This window comes from Enoplosus armatus, chromosome 4 (genome assembly GCF_043641665.1).
Source record: "Enoplosus armatus isolate fEnoArm2 chromosome 4, fEnoArm2.hap1, whole genome shotgun sequence".
NCBI lineage: Eukaryota > Metazoa > Chordata > Actinopteri > Centrarchiformes > Enoplosidae > Enoplosus > Enoplosus armatus.
The window spans coordinates 252,501-270,519 of record NC_092183.1 but is presented as its reverse complement, the minus strand read 5'-3'; the positions used below and the strand labels follow the sequence as shown (position 1 = coordinate 270,519).

General features: G+C 46.1%; 1 protein-coding gene across 1 annotated transcript in view; it reads right to left on the bottom strand.

The window, feature by feature from the left end:
- Positions 1–871: 871 nt before the first annotated feature.
- Positions 872–18,019, bottom strand: part of LOC139283959 (disabled homolog 2-interacting protein-like) — a 34,561-nt gene continuing 17,413 nt past the window's right edge. The window contains exons 8-22 of the mRNA XM_070904074.1: positions 16,774–17,045; positions 15,985–16,193; positions 15,425–15,569; positions 11,757–11,901; positions 11,435–11,671; positions 11,076–11,270; positions 10,268–10,519; positions 9,134–9,225; positions 8,568–9,035; positions 4,006–4,277; positions 3,456–3,569; positions 3,264–3,386; positions 2,984–3,063; positions 2,820–2,907; positions 872–1,042 (exon numbers count right to left, since the gene is read on the bottom strand). Coding sequence (XP_070760175.1) covers positions 872–1,042; positions 2,820–2,907; positions 2,984–3,063; positions 3,264–3,386; positions 3,456–3,569; positions 4,006–4,277; positions 8,568–9,035; positions 9,134–9,225; positions 10,268–10,519; positions 11,076–11,270; positions 11,435–11,671; positions 11,757–11,901; positions 15,425–15,569; positions 15,985–16,193; positions 16,774–17,045 — 2,863 coding nt within the window. The remainder of the gene's footprint in view (positions 1,043–2,819; positions 2,908–2,983; positions 3,064–3,263; positions 3,387–3,455; positions 3,570–4,005; positions 4,278–8,567; positions 9,036–9,133; positions 9,226–10,267; positions 10,520–11,075; positions 11,271–11,434; positions 11,672–11,756; positions 11,902–15,424; positions 15,570–15,984; positions 16,194–16,773; positions 17,046–18,019) is intronic.

Sequence of the window (18,019 nt, the reverse complement as noted above, 5' to 3'; positions counted from 1 at the left end):
CATCAACCTGAACCAGATCCACTACATGTGCAACGCTACGGAAGCCCAGAGCGGCCAGACGCTCAACACAATCAGACAAAGGTTTGTTCTCCTTAACTACGCTAACACTTTCCCCTTGCGTCCAGTCTTTGCGCTAAGCTAGGCTAACCCTCTCTCCTGATCGTGGCCGAGACAGAAAAGCGGGAATGTCCCTTTAAGTCCCAAAAAATCATGACTCTGACCAAGCTCTGGACTATTGACGAGTCGTCTTTGTAAATAAAGTTGAACTTTTTCATCTAAACACCAGAGCCATACAGAGCCAGAGTTGTTCCAGTGAAACCAGTACAGAGCAGAACCACATACAGCCAGAGTAGTTCCAGTTAGACGAGTAGAGACCAGAGCCACATACAGCCAGAGTTGTTCCAGTGAGACCAGTAGAGACCAGAACCACATACAGCCAGAGTTGTTCCAGTTAAACCAGTAGAGACCAGAGCCACATACAGCCAGAGTTGTTCCAGTTAGACCAGTAGAGACCAGGTGGTCTAGAGCTATAATAAAGACGTGCAGTTTGGTTGTTGAAAGTTTCTGGCTCTCAATAGGAAGTAACAAAGAAAACAGGATATGATGTCAGACTTGTTCAAATGTTTAAAAAGGAAACATGCAAAGCAAAAACGGGATGTGAGGGGTAACCTAGCAACAAGGGCACAGTCAGGTCAGAGGTAAGATCCATCTCTGTAGGATGTGACAGATGATTGACAGGTCTGCGGTAAGACGTGTAGATTAGTTGATTTCAATAAAAGGCGTGGCTAATGGCTTAGCCCACCTCCTGCGCACTCTTACACGTCATGCAGATAAGCCCCTCCCCCTCCCTGCAGTCACGGCCAATCAGAGCTTAGCAGTTGCCAGAGTTACGGAACTCTCCGTTCTCGGTAATCTGCAGAGAAGACGTGTTGCTAGGAGACAGTCCGTTCCTCTGTGATGTCACAGCGTACCGTTCCTTCAGCTGAGTCAGAGCCGCCATCAGACGACTGTTAGCTGCATCGAGACTCGCAATCCTCTTCTCCTGAGAGACAGGACGAGAGAGAAACAGGAAGAGAATCAGAAAGGAAGAGGGAGAAACAGGAAGAGAGAGAGACAGACAAGAAGAGAGAGAGACTCGAAGAGAGAGAGACAGGAAGAGAGAGAGACAGGAAGACAGAGAAACAGGAAGAGAGTCAGAAAAGAAGAGGGAGAAACAGGAAGAGAGAGAGACAGGAAGAGAGACAGACAGGAATAGAGGCAGACAGGAAGAGGGAGAAACAGGAAGAGAGAGAGACAGGAAGAGAGACAGACAGGAAGAGAGAGAAACAGGAAGAGAGAGAGACAGGAATAGAGAGAGACAGGAAGAGAGACAGGAAGACAGAAACAGGAAGAGTCAGAAAGGAAGAGGGAGAAACAGGAAGAGAGAGAGACAGGAATAGAGAGAGACAGGAAGAGAGACGGACAGGAAGAGGGAGAAAAAGGAAGAGAGAGAGACCGGAAGAGAGAGAGACAGGAATAGAGACAGACAGGAAGAGGGAGAAACAGGAAGAGGGAGAGACAGGAAAAGAGACAGACAGGAAGAGGGAGAAACAGGAAGAGAGAGAGAAAGGAAAAGAGACAGACAGGAAGAGAGGGAGAGACAGGAAGAGAGTCAGAAAGGACGAGGGAGAAACAGGGAGAGAGAGAAACAGGAAGAGAGAGAGACAGGAAGAGAGTCAGACAGGAAGAGAGACAGACAGGAAGAGAGACAGTCAGGGAGAGAGAGAAAGGAAGAGGGAGAAACAGGAAGAGAGAGAGACAGACAAGAAGAGAGAGAGACAGGAAGAGAGAGACTGGAAGAGAGAGAGACAGGAAGACAGAGAAACAGGAAGAGAGTCAGAAAAGAAGAGGGAGAAACAGGAAGAGAGAGAGACAGGAAGAGAGACAGACAGGAATAGAGGCAGACAGGAAGAGGGAGAAACAGGAAGAGAGAGAGACAGGAAGAGAGACAGACATGAAGAGGGAGAAACAGGAAGAGAGAGAGACAGGAATAGAGAGAGACAGGAAGAGAGACAGGAAGACAGAGAAACAGGAAGAGAGTCAGAAAGGAAGAGGGAGAGACAGGAAGAGAGAGAGAGACAGGAATAGACAGGAAGAGAGACAGGAAGACAGAGAAACAGGAAGAGAGAGAGACAGGAATAGAGAGAGACAGGAAGAGAGACGGACAGGAAGAGGGAGAAAAAGGAAGAAAGAGAGACCGGAAGAGAGAGAGACAGGAATAGAGACAGACAGGAAGAGGGAGAAACAGGAAGAGAGAGAGACAGGAAGAGAGACAGACAGGAAGAGAGAGACAGGAAGAGAGACAGACTGGAAGAGGGAGAAACAGGAAGAGAGAGAGAAAGGAAAAGAGACAGACAGGAAGAGAGAGAGAGACAGGAAGAGAGTCAGAAAGGACGAGGGAGAAACAGGAAGAGAGAGAGACAGGAAGAGAGACAGTCAGGAAGAGGGAGAAACAGGAAGAGAGAGAGAAAGGAAAAGAGACAGACAGGAAGAGAGAGAGAGACAGGAAGAGAGTCAGAAAGGACGAGGGAGAAACAGGAAGAGAGAGAGACAGGAAGAGAGTCAGACAGGAAGAGAGACAGACAGGAAGAGAGTCAGACAGGAAGAGAGTCAGACAGGAAGAGAGACAGACAGGAAGATAGACAGATTCAAAGAGAGTCAGACAGGAAGTCTGTTCATTTAAATATCATGTTACAAAGTGCTTCACAGTAAAAGACAAAGCAGACAGACTGACAGACGGACAGACAGACAGACAGACTGGTAAACAGACAGACAGGTACCTGTGCCTCTATGATCTTCTGTTTGGAGTCCACCACAGCCTGCATGTCAGAGTGATCCTTCTTCAGCTCTTCTTCTACTGCCATCAACCTGCACAGGCAAGAGGTCAAACCGTCTCTACGTGCTAAACAGACAGACAGGTGCACAGACAGACAGGTGTACAGACCTGCTGATGATGCTGTTCATCTGAAGGTCTTTATCGTCCTGCAGCCTCCTCAGTCTACTCTCTGTGTCCTCCAGCCGAGCCTGAAACACACACACACACACACACACACACACACACACACACACACACACACACACACACACACACACACACACATGTCAGAACTAAATGGCTGATTACAGATGCATCTTCATTTAAAACGACCAAAGAAGAAGATAAAACAGAAATTAAATTAAAATTAATAAAACAGTGTGTGTGTGTGGACTGAAGTGTTACATACCTGGTACTCCTGCAGCATGCGCTGGTTCTGCTGATCCTGGACCAGCAGTCGAGCTTCACACTCGTCCTGCCGCAACGCTGCAACTCGTAACTTCTCCTGCAGCAATGCAATCTCCTGCTGGTACTACACACACACACAGAGTCAGAACCAGTAGACCCAGTAGAACCAGACTCAGTATGAGGTGTCTCTTACCTTCTCTATGAGGGCGTCGTCATGACGATCGTCCTCTGTCTCACCGTAGGAGGAGGCAGAGTTCATGTTGAGCAGCCAGGCTGCTGTCCGATCCAATGCACAGGGAGAGGGAGCCTGAATACACACACACACACACACAGTTACATTGATGCTGTTACTATAGCAACCATCAGCAACCAGGCTCTTGTCATCTCGCGTCTAGACCACTGCAACTGGCTCCTGGCCAGCCTGCCTGCATGTGCCATCCGGCCTCTTCAGCTCATCCAGGATGCAGCAGCTCAGTTGGTCTTCAGCCTCTCCAAGTTCTCCATAGTCCATCACTGCTCCTCCGCTGCACTGGCCACTGGGGGCAACTAGAGTCCGATTCAAGACACTGGTACTTTCCTACATCAGGACACGGTCAAACCACTACTGCAGAAATACAGCATCAAAAGTAGACTCCACCCAGACTGGTCTAAATGTTAGACTGAGCCTGTCCACCATCTCTATGACAACACCCATAATCACCAGCAGTCAGACTGACAGGTTACCATGGTAACAGCCTGGTTACCTTGGCAGCAGGTCTCTGTTTCTCGGGGCTGTCTCCTTTAGAAGACGATGACGTCTGTCTGAGCCGTGACTGGCCGCTGCTCGGCCAATCGGGACTTGATGACATCATGCTGCCGGAGGCAGGGCGAGGAGGGTAGGCGGAGCCTCCGCCACCGCCGAGCATGCTGGGAGGTGTCCGACCTCGAGGAGGTCCCGGTGGAGCAGATGAGGGGGGGGGCTGATCGATACGTCTCTGAGGACCCGAGGAGTTCTGTCGAGGGGGGGCAGAGCTACCTGAGGGGGAGGAGCAACAACAGTGACATCATCAGATGGGTCATGTGATGGACAGGAAAGTCATCAGAACAAGTCCATTAGGAGATAAGTCAACTAGAAGGGTAAGAACATTAACACAACCTGAGCACTCACCATCTCTGCTCACCTCAAACCACCCAGCTTTTCCATCTGCCTGTCTAGCATTAGCAAACGCAGTTTTCCAGGCAGGGTTCGAAGCCCTCCATCCTTCATCACACACCATGCCTGCTAACTTTATTACTTTTTAATTGTGTTTTCAGATCTGAAACATGTGACTGTACCATAAAATAACAATTTGAACAAAGTTGTCTGACATGTATATTGTTAACCAATCCAAGATGGCGCCGCGGATGGCTGCCTCGGTCTGTTGGAGCGCATTGTTTTGCCTTGTTTTGTTTGTAAACAGTGTTTTTTGTTTTGGTTCACGGAGCTCTTTCACCAGAGAAGAGCTCATGAACATCAGGGGAACATCTCCAGTGGATTTGTTTCCCGAATTTCTTGCACCTTTAACTGCTTTATGGAACATTCTGGTCAAAGGTGCTCTCACCTTTGCAGCTCAACGCCGACGTAGAGGGAAACGTGCCGGTGCGCTCGTGCGTCTTCGCCGGCGAGGACAACGCACACCGCTACCCGGAATATTTCTCTCTAACGTGCGCTCACTGGGGAATAAGATGGACGAACTCCAGCTGCTGATGAGGAGAAACAAGGACTTTTATTCATCTGCTGTTTTGTGCTTCACGGAGACATGGCTGGGGGAAAGAACTCCCGACGCGGCGCTGCAGCTGGACGGATTCCAGCTACTCCGAGCGGACTGCGACGCGCACCTCTCCGGCAAAACAAAGGGTGGAGGTATTTGTTTCTACATCAACAGCAGCTGGTGTAACGTGACAGTGATGCGACGGCATTGCTCTCCTTCCCTGGAAACTTTTTTCATAAACTGTAAACCTTACTACTCCCCCCGTGAGTTCGCTTCATTCATTCTGGTCGGTGTTTACATTCCACCGGAGGCCAACGTGCAGGACGCACAGCGCGCACTCGCCGACCAGATACTGGAAACGGAGCAGACCAACCCGGACTCCTTAGTTATTGTCCTTGGTGACTTTAACAAAGGTAATCTCAGACACGAACTCCCCAAATACAAACAGTTTATTAAATGCCCCAACAGGGAGGGGAACACTCTGGATCACTGTTATACCACAGTCAGTAACGCTTTTCACGCCGTCACCCGCGCTGCACTGGGACACTCTGACAATTAAAACTTTCTAAGCCTGTTGTGAGAACTTCGAAGAAGTGGACCAGTGAAGCTGCAGAGGACCTGAAGGCGTGTTTGGACTGTACTGACTGGGATGTTTTCAGGACTGCTACCAACAGTCTGGATGAGTACACAGAGGCTGTGACTTCATATATCAGCTTCTGTGAGGACTGCTGCGTACCAACTCGGACCAGGGTGAGTTATAACAACGACAAACCCTGGTTCACAGCAAGACTGCGACAGCTGAGGTTGGAAAAGGAAGAGGTGTTTAAGAGTGGCAACAGAGCAGAGTTTAAGGAAGCCAAGTACAAGTTTAGCAAGGCGGTGAGGGAAGCTAAACGACTGTACTCAGAGAGACTACAAGACCAGTTCTCCTCCAACGACTCTGCTTCTGTGTGGAGGGGGCTCAGGCAGATCACCAACTACAAGCCAAGAGCCCCCAACTCTGCTAACGACCGACGCCTCGCCAACAGCCTCAACGACTTCTACTGTCGCTTTGAAAGACAATGGGACAGTCCTGACACCATCCCCCACACCATCACCCACCAGCTCCAGCCCAACAGCCCCAACCCCCTCATCACACCTGGGGCTGAACTCTCACACCTCCTACCACCACAGCTGCCCCCCACAGCGCCCCCCACTCCTCCAGCATCGACACCTCTGTCTGTCCTTGAAAGAGATGTGAACAGGCTCTTCAAGAGACAAAACCCGCGTAAAGCTGCTGGACCAGACTCCATCTCCCCATCCTGCCTGAAGCGCTGCGCCGATCAGCTGTCTCCGGTGTTCACGGACATCTTCAACACCTCACTGGAGACATGCCACATGCCAGCCTGTTTCAAGGCCTCCACCATCATCCCCGTCCCCAAAAAAACAGGGCCCACAGGATTAAATGACTACAGACCCGTCGCCCTGACCTCTGTGGTCATGAAATCATTTGAACGCCTGGTCCTGTCCCACCTCAAATCCATCACAGACTCTCTGCTGGACCCCCTGCAGTTCGCCTACAGAGCCAACAGGTCTGTAGACGACGCCGTCAACCTGGCTCTACACTTCATCCTCCAGCACCTGGACTCCGCAGGATCCTATGCCAGGATCCTGTTTGTGGACTTCAGCTCTGCCTTCAACACGATCGTCCCGGCTCTTCTTCAGGACAAGCTCTCCCAGCTCAACGTGCCTGACCCCACCTGCAGGTGGATCACAGATTTCCTGTCTGACAGGAAGCAGCACGTGAAGCTGGGGAAACACGTCTCAGACTCGCAGACGATCAGCACCGGCTCCCCTCAAGGCTGCGTTCTTTCTCCTCTACTCTTCTCCCTCTACACCAACAGCTGCACCTCCAGTCACCAGTCTGTCAAGCTCCTGAAGTTCGCGGATGACACCACCCTCATCGGACTCATCTCTGGAGAGGATGAGTCTGCCTACAGGTGGGAGATTGACCACCTGGTGACCTGGTGCAACAGCAACAACCTGGAGCTTAACGCTTCAAAGACAGTGGAGATGGTTGTTGACTTTAGGAAGAGCGCAGCCCCACCCGCCCCCATCACCCTGTGTGACTCTCCAGTGGACACTGAGGAGTCCTTCCGTTTCCTGGGCTCCATCATCAGCCAGGACCTCCGGTGGGAGCTGAACATCAGCTCCCTCATCAAGAAAGCCCAACAGAGGATGTACTTCCTGAGGCAGCTGAGGAAGTTTAACCTGCCACAAAAAATGCTGGTTCACTTCTACACTGCCATAGAGTCCATCCTCACCTCCTCCATCACCGTCTGGTACGCTGCTGCCTCCACCAAGGACAGACGCAGACTGCAGCGTATCATCCGCTCTGCAGAGAGGGTGATCGGCTGCAACCTTCCATCTCTTCAGGACCTGTACTCCTCCAGGACCCTGAGGAGAGCAGGGAAGATCGCTGCCGACCCCTCCCACCCCGGACACCATCTGTTCGACCCCCTCCCCTCTGACAGGAGGCTGCGGTCCATCAGGACCAAAACCTCCCGCCACAAAAACAGTTTCTTCCCCTCTGCAGTCAACCTGACAAACTCTCACTGACCCCCCCCCAGAACACAAACACAAGCTATACGTTATATTAACGTACATCACCCCTGTCCCCACTGCGTTACATTAACGCACCCACCCCCTACTGGACACTTTATCTGGACACTTTACTTTATTCTGGTCACTGCACTGTTGTTATTTATCTTATCTTATTTTTTATTTTTATTCTTATTCTTATTTTAGCTTTTATATTCTACTTATTTGTTATCAAAACAATAGCACCTTCAGACCACAGCAAATTCCTTGTAATGTATGTTACTTGGCAATAAACAGTTTCTGATTCTGATTCTGATATTCTTTTCTAGTTATTCCTAATATGTTGATGTAATTTGGTCCCAGGGAGCATTGCTCTAACAAACATCCAATCAGAGAGCTTTACATGCTGTACTATGAGCCTCTGTGACTGTTGCTACGGAGACTGCAGCTAAAGCAGTAAAAGTAACCTTATCATTGAGCAACATTAGCCTCTGCTGAACCTGCGATAACAATCTGATCCCTTCAGATTCAAAACTCTGATGGTCAGATCATGAATCTGATCAGGTTACTTCAGGAGACACAGACAGACAGACGGACTTCTTGACATGGTTACACTGTGGGAGCAGCAAAGATGACACCTTTTCAACATCTGGATAGAAGGAGTCTCAAACCTCCTCCAGAGGTGATTTTTTGGATGCATTTACACTTGACTCAGTGTAAATGGTGCACCTCCTTCCGGACTGGATAAGGACCGACCCTGATTTACATGTCGCCCAGAAAACAGACGAACTGATCAGATTTATGACCAACAGATTCTCAGATACGTGACTGAGTCTTAAGTCTCATCTCAACAGAAACCTGAGACCTGACCTGTAGACTGTCATAGTTCAGTGTGGATCTGAAGCTATTTCACATCCAGTGACCCCCCTCAGACATCTGAAGCAACAGCCTGTAATGTTTATATGAATGAATGATACCGAGTGGACGTGTTGTACCTGTGAGAGTCTCAGCGAGAGGCAGAGCTCGTCTGGAGTATTCCTCTCCGCTGCTGCTGCTCGACATGGCCGACATCCTCTCCCCCCTCTCTCCCCCTCCCAACCCCACAGACATCTGGGTAAGAAATGCTGGTTTGGTTGCCATGGCGTTCCTGTCATCTGCGTTTCCTTGTGACCCCACCGAGCCGTCTGAGGGCGTAGCGTCTGTCTGCTGCCGTGGCGACGTGGTGGTCATGTGATACACAGGGTTCTGGAAGGAGAGGGGGAGGAGCCCCGTCCTTCGCTGCCATTGGCTGTCGTCAAGGCCATCGCTAGGGGAAGAGTCCTGCAGGTCGACCAGAGACAGACTGCGGCTCTCATTGGTCAGATCTGGCCCCTCCCTCCGGCCCCCATTGGTCATTTCAAACCCTGCCTCGTTCTCATTAGGTTCCGAGTAGGATGAGCTCAGAGCCGGAGAGCCCTGCAGGCCTGCAGGAAGTGACATCAGCAGAACAGGAAAGGTCAGATTCAGAAGTCAAAGGTGACTGAGGTCAGCAGGTATGAGTTAGATAAAGATCAAAGGTCACCTGATGCGGGCTGCAGACTGGATCCTTTGGTGACGAAGAACAAATCTTTGTTCTCTGGAGTCGGAGAGGGAAGTCTGGTGAAATCTACCAAACTACACACACACACACACACACACACACACACACAAAGGTGTTCAGGCCTCTCAACAAAGAGTTTGAAAATCTTAATGTCACTACTTCTAATCATAAAATCTTGATTATGAATGATTTACTAACATAACTTAAGAATCAATAACTTTGTATTGATTGCTTATAAATTCATATAAATAATCTGTTTATAATGAGTCTACTGACAGTAGTGAGTTACAGTAATAATCAAAAAAACACACCTCATAAACTCACAACTGAGCATCACACACACATTACAACCGCCTACAAAATCCTAGCAAACACCTATTACCCCCATTTGACTAATCAGCACCTTATTAACCATTTGGCAACACCCTCGCAACCAAACTGAATCATTTAGTGATCACTTTGCAGCCACTTTCAAAAGACCCAGTAAACACATCCCATCACCATCTGAGTGGCTAATTAGTAATATAGCAACACACCAACCACCAAGTAAAAGTCTAAAAAACACTTGAAACACAATAAAGCAACAACTAGTGAATCCTCAACAGCAATTTTTCCAGCTATCATCATGAGAGGCTAACAAGCAACACTTTAGTAACATGTAATAACTCTCTCGCCGTTCATTAGCAAGAAGTGAGTATTTGATAACTAGAAAACAATCTATCAGAAAGTTTTATCTTTTCATGAACACCCTAGCAACCACCAGGTGAACCCATAGCAACCACCTCAAACACCCTAACAACCACTAAAACAATTCAATATTACTGTCTGGACCAATTCTTCTGTCAAAAATAATTAAATTTTTTCTCATGACAATAGAGCAGGTCTAGACCGACTCTTGATAATGTTACTACAGAGACCCAACAGTTCCCAAAATAATAAACTGGAGTCTTCTTGTAGGGTGTTGGGAACAATGTGTTACCCTTTAGTCCCACCCCCACTCAACTGTGATTGGTCAGTGCCACTTGACTTTAAACAACTGTTGATGTGTGAATATTCTGAGTTGCCCACATATATACTGAGCTAGATGCTAATGCTAACAGAACACATGATGCTAACCCTCCGTCGAGTCCAACGCCGCCCTGCAGGCCGATGGAGGGATTACAAGTCGCCAGAGGAGGAGAGAGGGGTGGGGACAGAGGGGGCGGGGACAGAGGGGGCGGAGACACCACACGCTGAGGCTCCGGAGAGGAAACGGACACGCCCCCCGGATGAACCATGCCCCCTGGGTTAGCCAGAGCTACTGACACGTCTCTGAGGATCCGAGGAAGAGGACCAAGCTTTGACAGACATGACTGCTGACACACAGGCAGGAGAGAGAGACAGGTAGAGAGAGACAGAGACACAATCTATGAATTGATCTGCTGGTAACAGTCATTCACAGTTCAACATGTAGTGAAATCCTCCTCTTCTCTTCCTGTCTGAGAGTCAGATATTCAGATTGATTACACTCTCAGTCTGCATGCTAAATATGAAGCTATGGCTGGTTAGCTTAGCGTAGCATAAACACTGGAAACAAGCCAGCCTGCCTCTGTCCGAAGGTAACAAAATCCACCCACCAGCATTGCTAAAGCTCACTGATTAACATATTATACCTTGTTTGTTTCACCTGTACAGAAACTGACGTGTATAAACTGAAGATTTTGTATTGCTGGGCCAGGTTGTTGATAGAGTAACACTACGGTAAAAATAATTTTAGGACTTCTGGATGTGTGATGCACGAGGTAGCAGCTTGTGTCTCAAGATCATTTTCCAACCACGACAGAACTATTCGGCAGCGCTTGTGACTGTAAGAGGTCTAAAGATGAGTTTGACTGGAGAAGCCGTGGGGACGACTGTAAAACCATCTAATAACGGTCTCAGGAAGGTCACCTGGTCGAGCTCGGTCAGCAGGGTGTGCAGGCTGGACAGCTCTCGGCCAAGGTCAATGTATCCGTCGAAGCCGGCAGTGTGGTTTAGTCCGTCAGGGTTTGAGATCTCCTGCAGGAAACGCTGCATGCTGCTCCACTGCCGCTCCACGAAGTCATTCATAAACAGCATGTACTCTTCTTTAGTGCCGAACCTGCAACCACAGACACATACAGGTGAATACACAAGTGAACAAACAATACAGTTAAGAGGTTCAAGTTCATCCATCTACAGGTCAAAGAGCTTCACAGTAAAAGCCCTACAGTCCCTTTACAGTAAATGCCCTCCAGCTCCTTCACAGTAAAAGCCCAGAATTACTTGCTAAAGTTGGCAAGGGTCTGGATGACTTTGGCGATGAGGGTTAAAGTTCTTGCAGAGCGTTCGTCAGGGTACTCCTGCATCAGGTCAAACAGGGACGGTGACATCACAGCCGGACACAGGAAGCGCAGGAACAGCGAGGCACTGATGAGACGCTCGCTGATGTCTGGTCGCCCCCGGTTACCGCACTCCTGTCGCCAAGATGCAAACACCTCCTTCAACTCCCGGGGGAAGACCCTGAGTGATGGGAGGGGCACACGTGTTTTGACCGTGTGTGTTTAATCATGTGTACAGTGTGTGTACAGTGTGTATATTTGTATACCTGTATGAGTCGAGGATCTTGCAGAAAGCGAGTTCGCAGCACATCCTCAGGTTGGCCTGATGTTCTGCGAGGCCTGAGGTTGCACAGCGAGACGGGTCGACCTCACAGTTCTCATCTGACTCGTACAGAGCTTTAATAAACTCACCTGAGCATACACGCACACACATACATGTACATAAATACAGGGTTAGGGACAGTACAAAAATGGAGGCCGCTGAATCCTACTTTTCAAGACCTCGTAAGTGTTACTAATATGTGGACAAACTGTAAACAAACAGTAAACAAACTGTTAACAAACTGTAGACAAACTGTTAAACTGTAGACAAATTGTAAAACTGTGAAAAAACTGTTAAACTGTAGACAAACTGTCGACAAACTGAGGAAAAACTGTTAAAAAACTGAGGACAAACTGTTAACAAACTGTAGACAAACTGAGGAAAAACTGTAGACAAATTGTTTAACTATAGACAAACTGTAAAACTGCCGGCAAACTGTTAACAAACTGTAGACAAACTGTAGACAAATTGTAGACAAATTGTTAACAAACTATAGACAAACTGTAAAACTGCAGACAAACTGTTAACAAACTGTAGACAAACTGAAGACAGACTGTAAAACTGCAGAAAAACTGTTAACTAACTGTAGACAAACTGAGGACAAACTGTTAACAAACCGTAGAAAAAACTGTAGACAAACTGTAGACAAACTGAAGACAAACTGTTAACAGACTGTTAACAAACTGTAGACAAACTGTAAAACTGCAGAAAAACTGTTAACAAACTGTAGACAAACTGTAAACAAACTGAGGAAAATCTGAGGACAAACTATAGACAAACTGTAAACAAACTTAGGACAAAATATAAAAAACTGTAGACAAACTGCAGACAAGCTGTAAATAAAGTGAAGAAAAACTGTGGACAAACTGAGGACAAATTATAAAAAACTATAGACAAACTGAGGACAAACTGTAATCAAATGGAGGACAAACTGTGGACAAACTGTAGACAAACTGAGGACAAACTGTAGACAAACTGTAGTCAAAATGTAAACAAACTGTGGACAAATCATAAAAAACTATAGACAAACTGAGGACAAACTGTAATCAAATGGAGGACAAACTGTGAACAAACTGTAGACAAACTGAGGACAAACTGTGGACAGACTGAGGAAACACTATAGACAAAATGTAAACACACTGAGGACCAACTGTAGACAAACTGAGGACAAACTGTTAACAAACTGTAGACAAACTGTTAACAAACCGTAGAAAAAACTGTAGACAAACTGTAGACAAACTGAAGACAAACTGTTAACAGACTGTTAACAAACTGTAGACAAACTGTAAAACTGCAGAAAAACTGTTAACAAACTGTAGACAAACTGTAGACAAACTGTAAACAAACTGAGGAAAATCTGAGGACAAACTATAGACAAACTGTAGACAAACTGCGGACAAGCTGTAAATAAAGTGAAGAAAAACTGTGGACAAACTGAGGACAAATTATAAAAAACTATAGACAAACTGAGGACAAACTGTAATCAAACTGTGGACAAACTGTAGACAAACTGAGGACAAACTGTGGACAGACTGAGGAAACACTATAGACAAAATGTAAACAAACTGAGGACCAACTGTGGACAAACTGTAGACAAACTGTAGACAAATTGTTAACAAACTATAGACAAACTGTAAAACTGCAGACAAACTGTTAACAAACTGTAGACAAACTGAAGACAAACTGAAGACAAACTGTAAAACTGCAGAAAAACTGTTAACTAACTGTAGACAAACTGAGGACAAACTGTTAACAAACCGTAGAAAAAACTGTAGACAAACCGTAGACAAACTGAAGACAAACTGTTAACAGACTGTTAACAGACTGTTAACAAACTGTAGACAAACTGTAAAACTGCAGAAAACTGTTAACAAACTGTAGACAAACTGTAAACAAACTGAGGAAAATCTGAGGACAAACTATAGACAAACTGTAAACAAACTTAGGACAAAATATAAAAAACTGTAGACAAACTGCAGACAAGCTGTAAATAAAGTGAAGAAAAACTGTTGACAAACTGAGGACAAATTATAAAAAACTATAGACAAACTGAGGACAAACTGTAATCAAATGGAGGACAAACTGTGGACAAACTGTAGACAAACTGAGGACAAACTGTAGACAAACTGTAGTCAAAATGTAAACAAACTGTGGACAAATTATAAAAAACTATAGACAAACTGAGGACAAACTGTAATCAAATGGAGGACAAACTGTGGACAAACTGAGGACAAACTATAGACAAACTGTAGACAAAATGTAGACAAAATGTAAACAAACTGTGGACAAACTGTAGACAAACTGTAGACAAACTGAGGACAAACTATAGACAAACTGTAGACAAAATGTAAACAAACTGTGGACAAACTGTAGACAAACTGAGGGCAAACTGTGGACAAACTGTGGACAAACTGTGGACAAATTGTAGACAAACTGAGGACAAACTGTGGACAAATTGTGGACAAACTGAAGACAAAATATAAAAAACTAGACAAACTGTAAACAAACGGCAGACAAACTGAGGAAAAACTGTAGACAAACTGTAAAACTGCAGAAAAACTGTTAACAAACTGTAGACAAACTGTAGACAAACTGAGGACAAACTGTTGACAAACTGTAAACAAACTGTGGACAAACTGAGGAGAAACTGCAGACAAACTACAGACAAAGTGAAGACAAACTGTAGACAAAATGTAAACAAACTGAAGACAATCTGAGGACAAACTACAGACAAACTGTGGCCAAACTGAGGACAAACTGTAAACAAACGGAGGACAAACTGTGGGCAAACTGTAGACAAACTGAAGACACACTGTAGACAAACTGAAGACACACTGCAGACAAACTATAAAAAAACTGTAGACAAACTGCAGACGAGCTGTAAATAAAGTGAAGAAAAACTGTGGATAAACTGAGGACAAAATATAAAAAACTATAGACAAACTTAGGACAAACTGTAAACAAATGGAGGACAAACTGTGGACAAACTGTAGACAAACTGAGGACAAACTGTGGACAAACTGAGGAAACACTGTAGACAAAATGTAAACAAACTGAGGAGAAACTGTAGACAGACTGAGGACAAACTGTAGACAAAATGTAAACAAACTGTTAACAAACTGTAGACAAACTGTTGTCAAAACGTAAACAAACTGTTAAACTGTAGACAAACTGCAGACAAACTGAGGACAAAATATAAAAAACTGTAGACAAACTGTAAACAAATGGAGGACAAACTGAGGACAAACTGTAGACAAACTGAGGACAAATTGAGGACAAATTGTAGACAAACTGAAGACAAACTGTAGACACACTGTAAACAAACTGTAAACAAACTGTGGACAAAGTGCAGACAAACAGGACAAACTGTAGACAAACTGAGGACAAACTGTAGACAAACTGAGGATAAACTGAGGACAAACTGTAGACAAACTACAGACAAACTGAGGACAAACTGTAAATAAACCATAAACCTCAGGAGCCTGAAATAAAATGTACATTTAATGGCCCCCCCATCAGAGTAAAGTTTCTTTCCTTTCGAGGCTTGTGGCTTTTAGTGTGTGTTGTGTTTTGTGTATTTGTGTCATATATTGTGTGTAGTGTTGAGTGTACCAAGGGCGTCCTGCAGGTACTTCTGTCCAATCAGCTTCAGGTATTCCTCAATGCTCTTTGTCGCCAGTGTGTTCTCTCTGAAGATCAGCTGGTCGTTGTCACGGCAACGGTCCACCTCTGACATCATCAGGTCCGTCAGGAAGTCCTGTAGAAAGGGGTCCAAGGTCATCCTCATTCGGTCCAATAAAACTTTATTTAAACCTTCTGAATGTACACAGGTCATGTGACGCCATTTATATTGATTTGTAAACTGTTATACTTTATAGGCTTGACGTGTAGAGGCAGAACATTTCAGATTTTGGTGCCCCAAAGTGGTTGTTTTAAATAAAGACTATGATATGGTGACTGCATGATTCTCCATTACACTGCCATAATACTGTCTCTCATTAAAACCTCTCACGAACGTCTTACAGGACAGGTTGTTACATTTTCTAATTTTCAGTACATTTTAGGACTAAAAAGCTTTTCCAAGACTCATGGGTTTAGCTGGAACCACATGGGAGTATTTTGAAGGTGGTCTATGTCTGGTGGGCAGAGTTATGTGTAGTGGGTGGGGTTACCTTTGCCTTGCCGGTGCTGTGCAGGATGTGTACGAGCGCAGCAGCAAGCTCTTCTTTAGCTCTCAGGCTGATGGAGGCTTCCAGAGTGTTACAGAGCAGCAGGTAGTTGGAGCTAATGTACTCTGCAAACTCTTTATACTGCTCCATTGGCAGGATGACGATACTCTGATAACGAGCTTTGATTCGCACTGTTGGCACAGACGACTTACCTGAAACACAACATGAAAAAGTTTTTCACAAAGAGAATCTTCAGTGAGTAACCTGAAAATCTATCATCAAACCTGGAGCGTATGCTGATGTAAAAGTACTTGTTTGGAGTTTTACTGCATACAGAAAACTTGTTGGAACAGACCCCTGACAACCATCTGGATGTCATTCAAGGGCGTTATTTCCTCTGGAGGTGGGGGGGACATGTCCCCCTCACTGTTATGGTTTAAATATAGTCCTCCGACTGTCCAGTCAAAATATTCCACACAAGAGAAGTTGAGCTGATTAAAATATTGATCTCATCTGAAGTGGCCTTCATGATCACACATAGGTTTACTGCTGGAGGTTGCTGGGCTGTATGGAGCCTGAAGGAAAGACCTTTAGGCACAACTCAGGGCTGAAAAAGAACTTGAACATGATTCAAAGGTCAGGTACATGATCTGTTATTGGCTCTAGCACAGAAACTAAACAGGATTTTAGGATTAGTTCAATAAAAATACAGCATCTGTCGTCTTGTTTTGTTTTTTCAACTGAGTGTGTTGTTTCCTAAATCAGTTGAAACCTAAATAGAAGTCCACCTACCCCTGCTGGTACTGGGCGTGCTCACTGCGTACCACTTCTCCACTAGCTGTCTGCCGGTCACCGCGGTGACAGGGATGTTGACCAACCCGACATAGCTGCTCTTGTCCTTCTTCCTCTTCCTGTCTGTGTCTTTGTAGAGATGAAGAGTGACGGCACTGATGGACGGAAGACTGCTGAAGTCGAAACGTTCTCCCCAAAATATGTTGTCAGTCTTCAATTTACACGATGTCCGAGCGTAAAGACTGTCATCCAGGCACAGCTCACAGAAGTACCTGTAGTACAAATACTGCTGTTAATACACACTGTCGTCCAGACACAGCTCACAGAAGTACCTGTAGCACAAATACTGCTGTTACTAAAGTGTGCGCATGTGCCGACCGTGCATGCAGCCTGTTACAGTCGCTCCTGTTTGTTTTCTTATTTTTTCGTAACTTTCTCCTTTATTCCTTTATCATGAAGCCGTGTTTTTTAAAAACACACAGAGGATGCAGAGGAGGAACAAAGCGACGAGGGAAGAGAGGTGGGTCGAGACAACAGAGGCTTATGGAGAAGAGGAGATATAAGCCGTGTCTCCCCTCTGTCATCATGGGCAACGTGAGATTGCTGGCAAACAAGATGGATGATCTAACGGTGCTGGCCAGGAGTCAGAGGGAGTACAGGGAGTGTAGCTTAATGTGCTTTACAGCAACATGGCTGCACCAGGACATTCCCGATGACACCGTCTCCATTGGCGGCTTTCAGACTGTCCAGGCCAACAGGGATTGCACCGGGAGCGGTAAGCGTGAAGGAGGGGGGCTTGTCGTTCTCGTTAACAACAGGTGGTGCAATCCTTCCCACATTACCATCAAGGATCGTGTCTGTTGCCTGGACATTGAACTGTTTGCGATTGGACTCAGACCGTACTATTTGCCCAGGGAGTTCTCACATGCTATTGTTGTGAATGTTTACATCCCTCTGTCATTCACTCCACCATGGCCCGTCTACAGACTCAACACCCGAATGCATTCATTGCTATTTCGGGTGACTTCGACCACGTCATCATGGCTAAGACATTTCCCACGTTCACTCAGTATGTGAGCTGTCCTACTAGAGAGGAGAGGACCCTGGACTTGCTGTATGCTAACGTGAAGGATGCATACAGCTCCTCTCCCCTCCCCCCTCTGGGTAGGTCAGACCACAACCTAGTGCACTTCAACTCCTGTTACGTGCCTCTGGTGAAGAGCCAGCCTGCAAACATAAGGAAAGT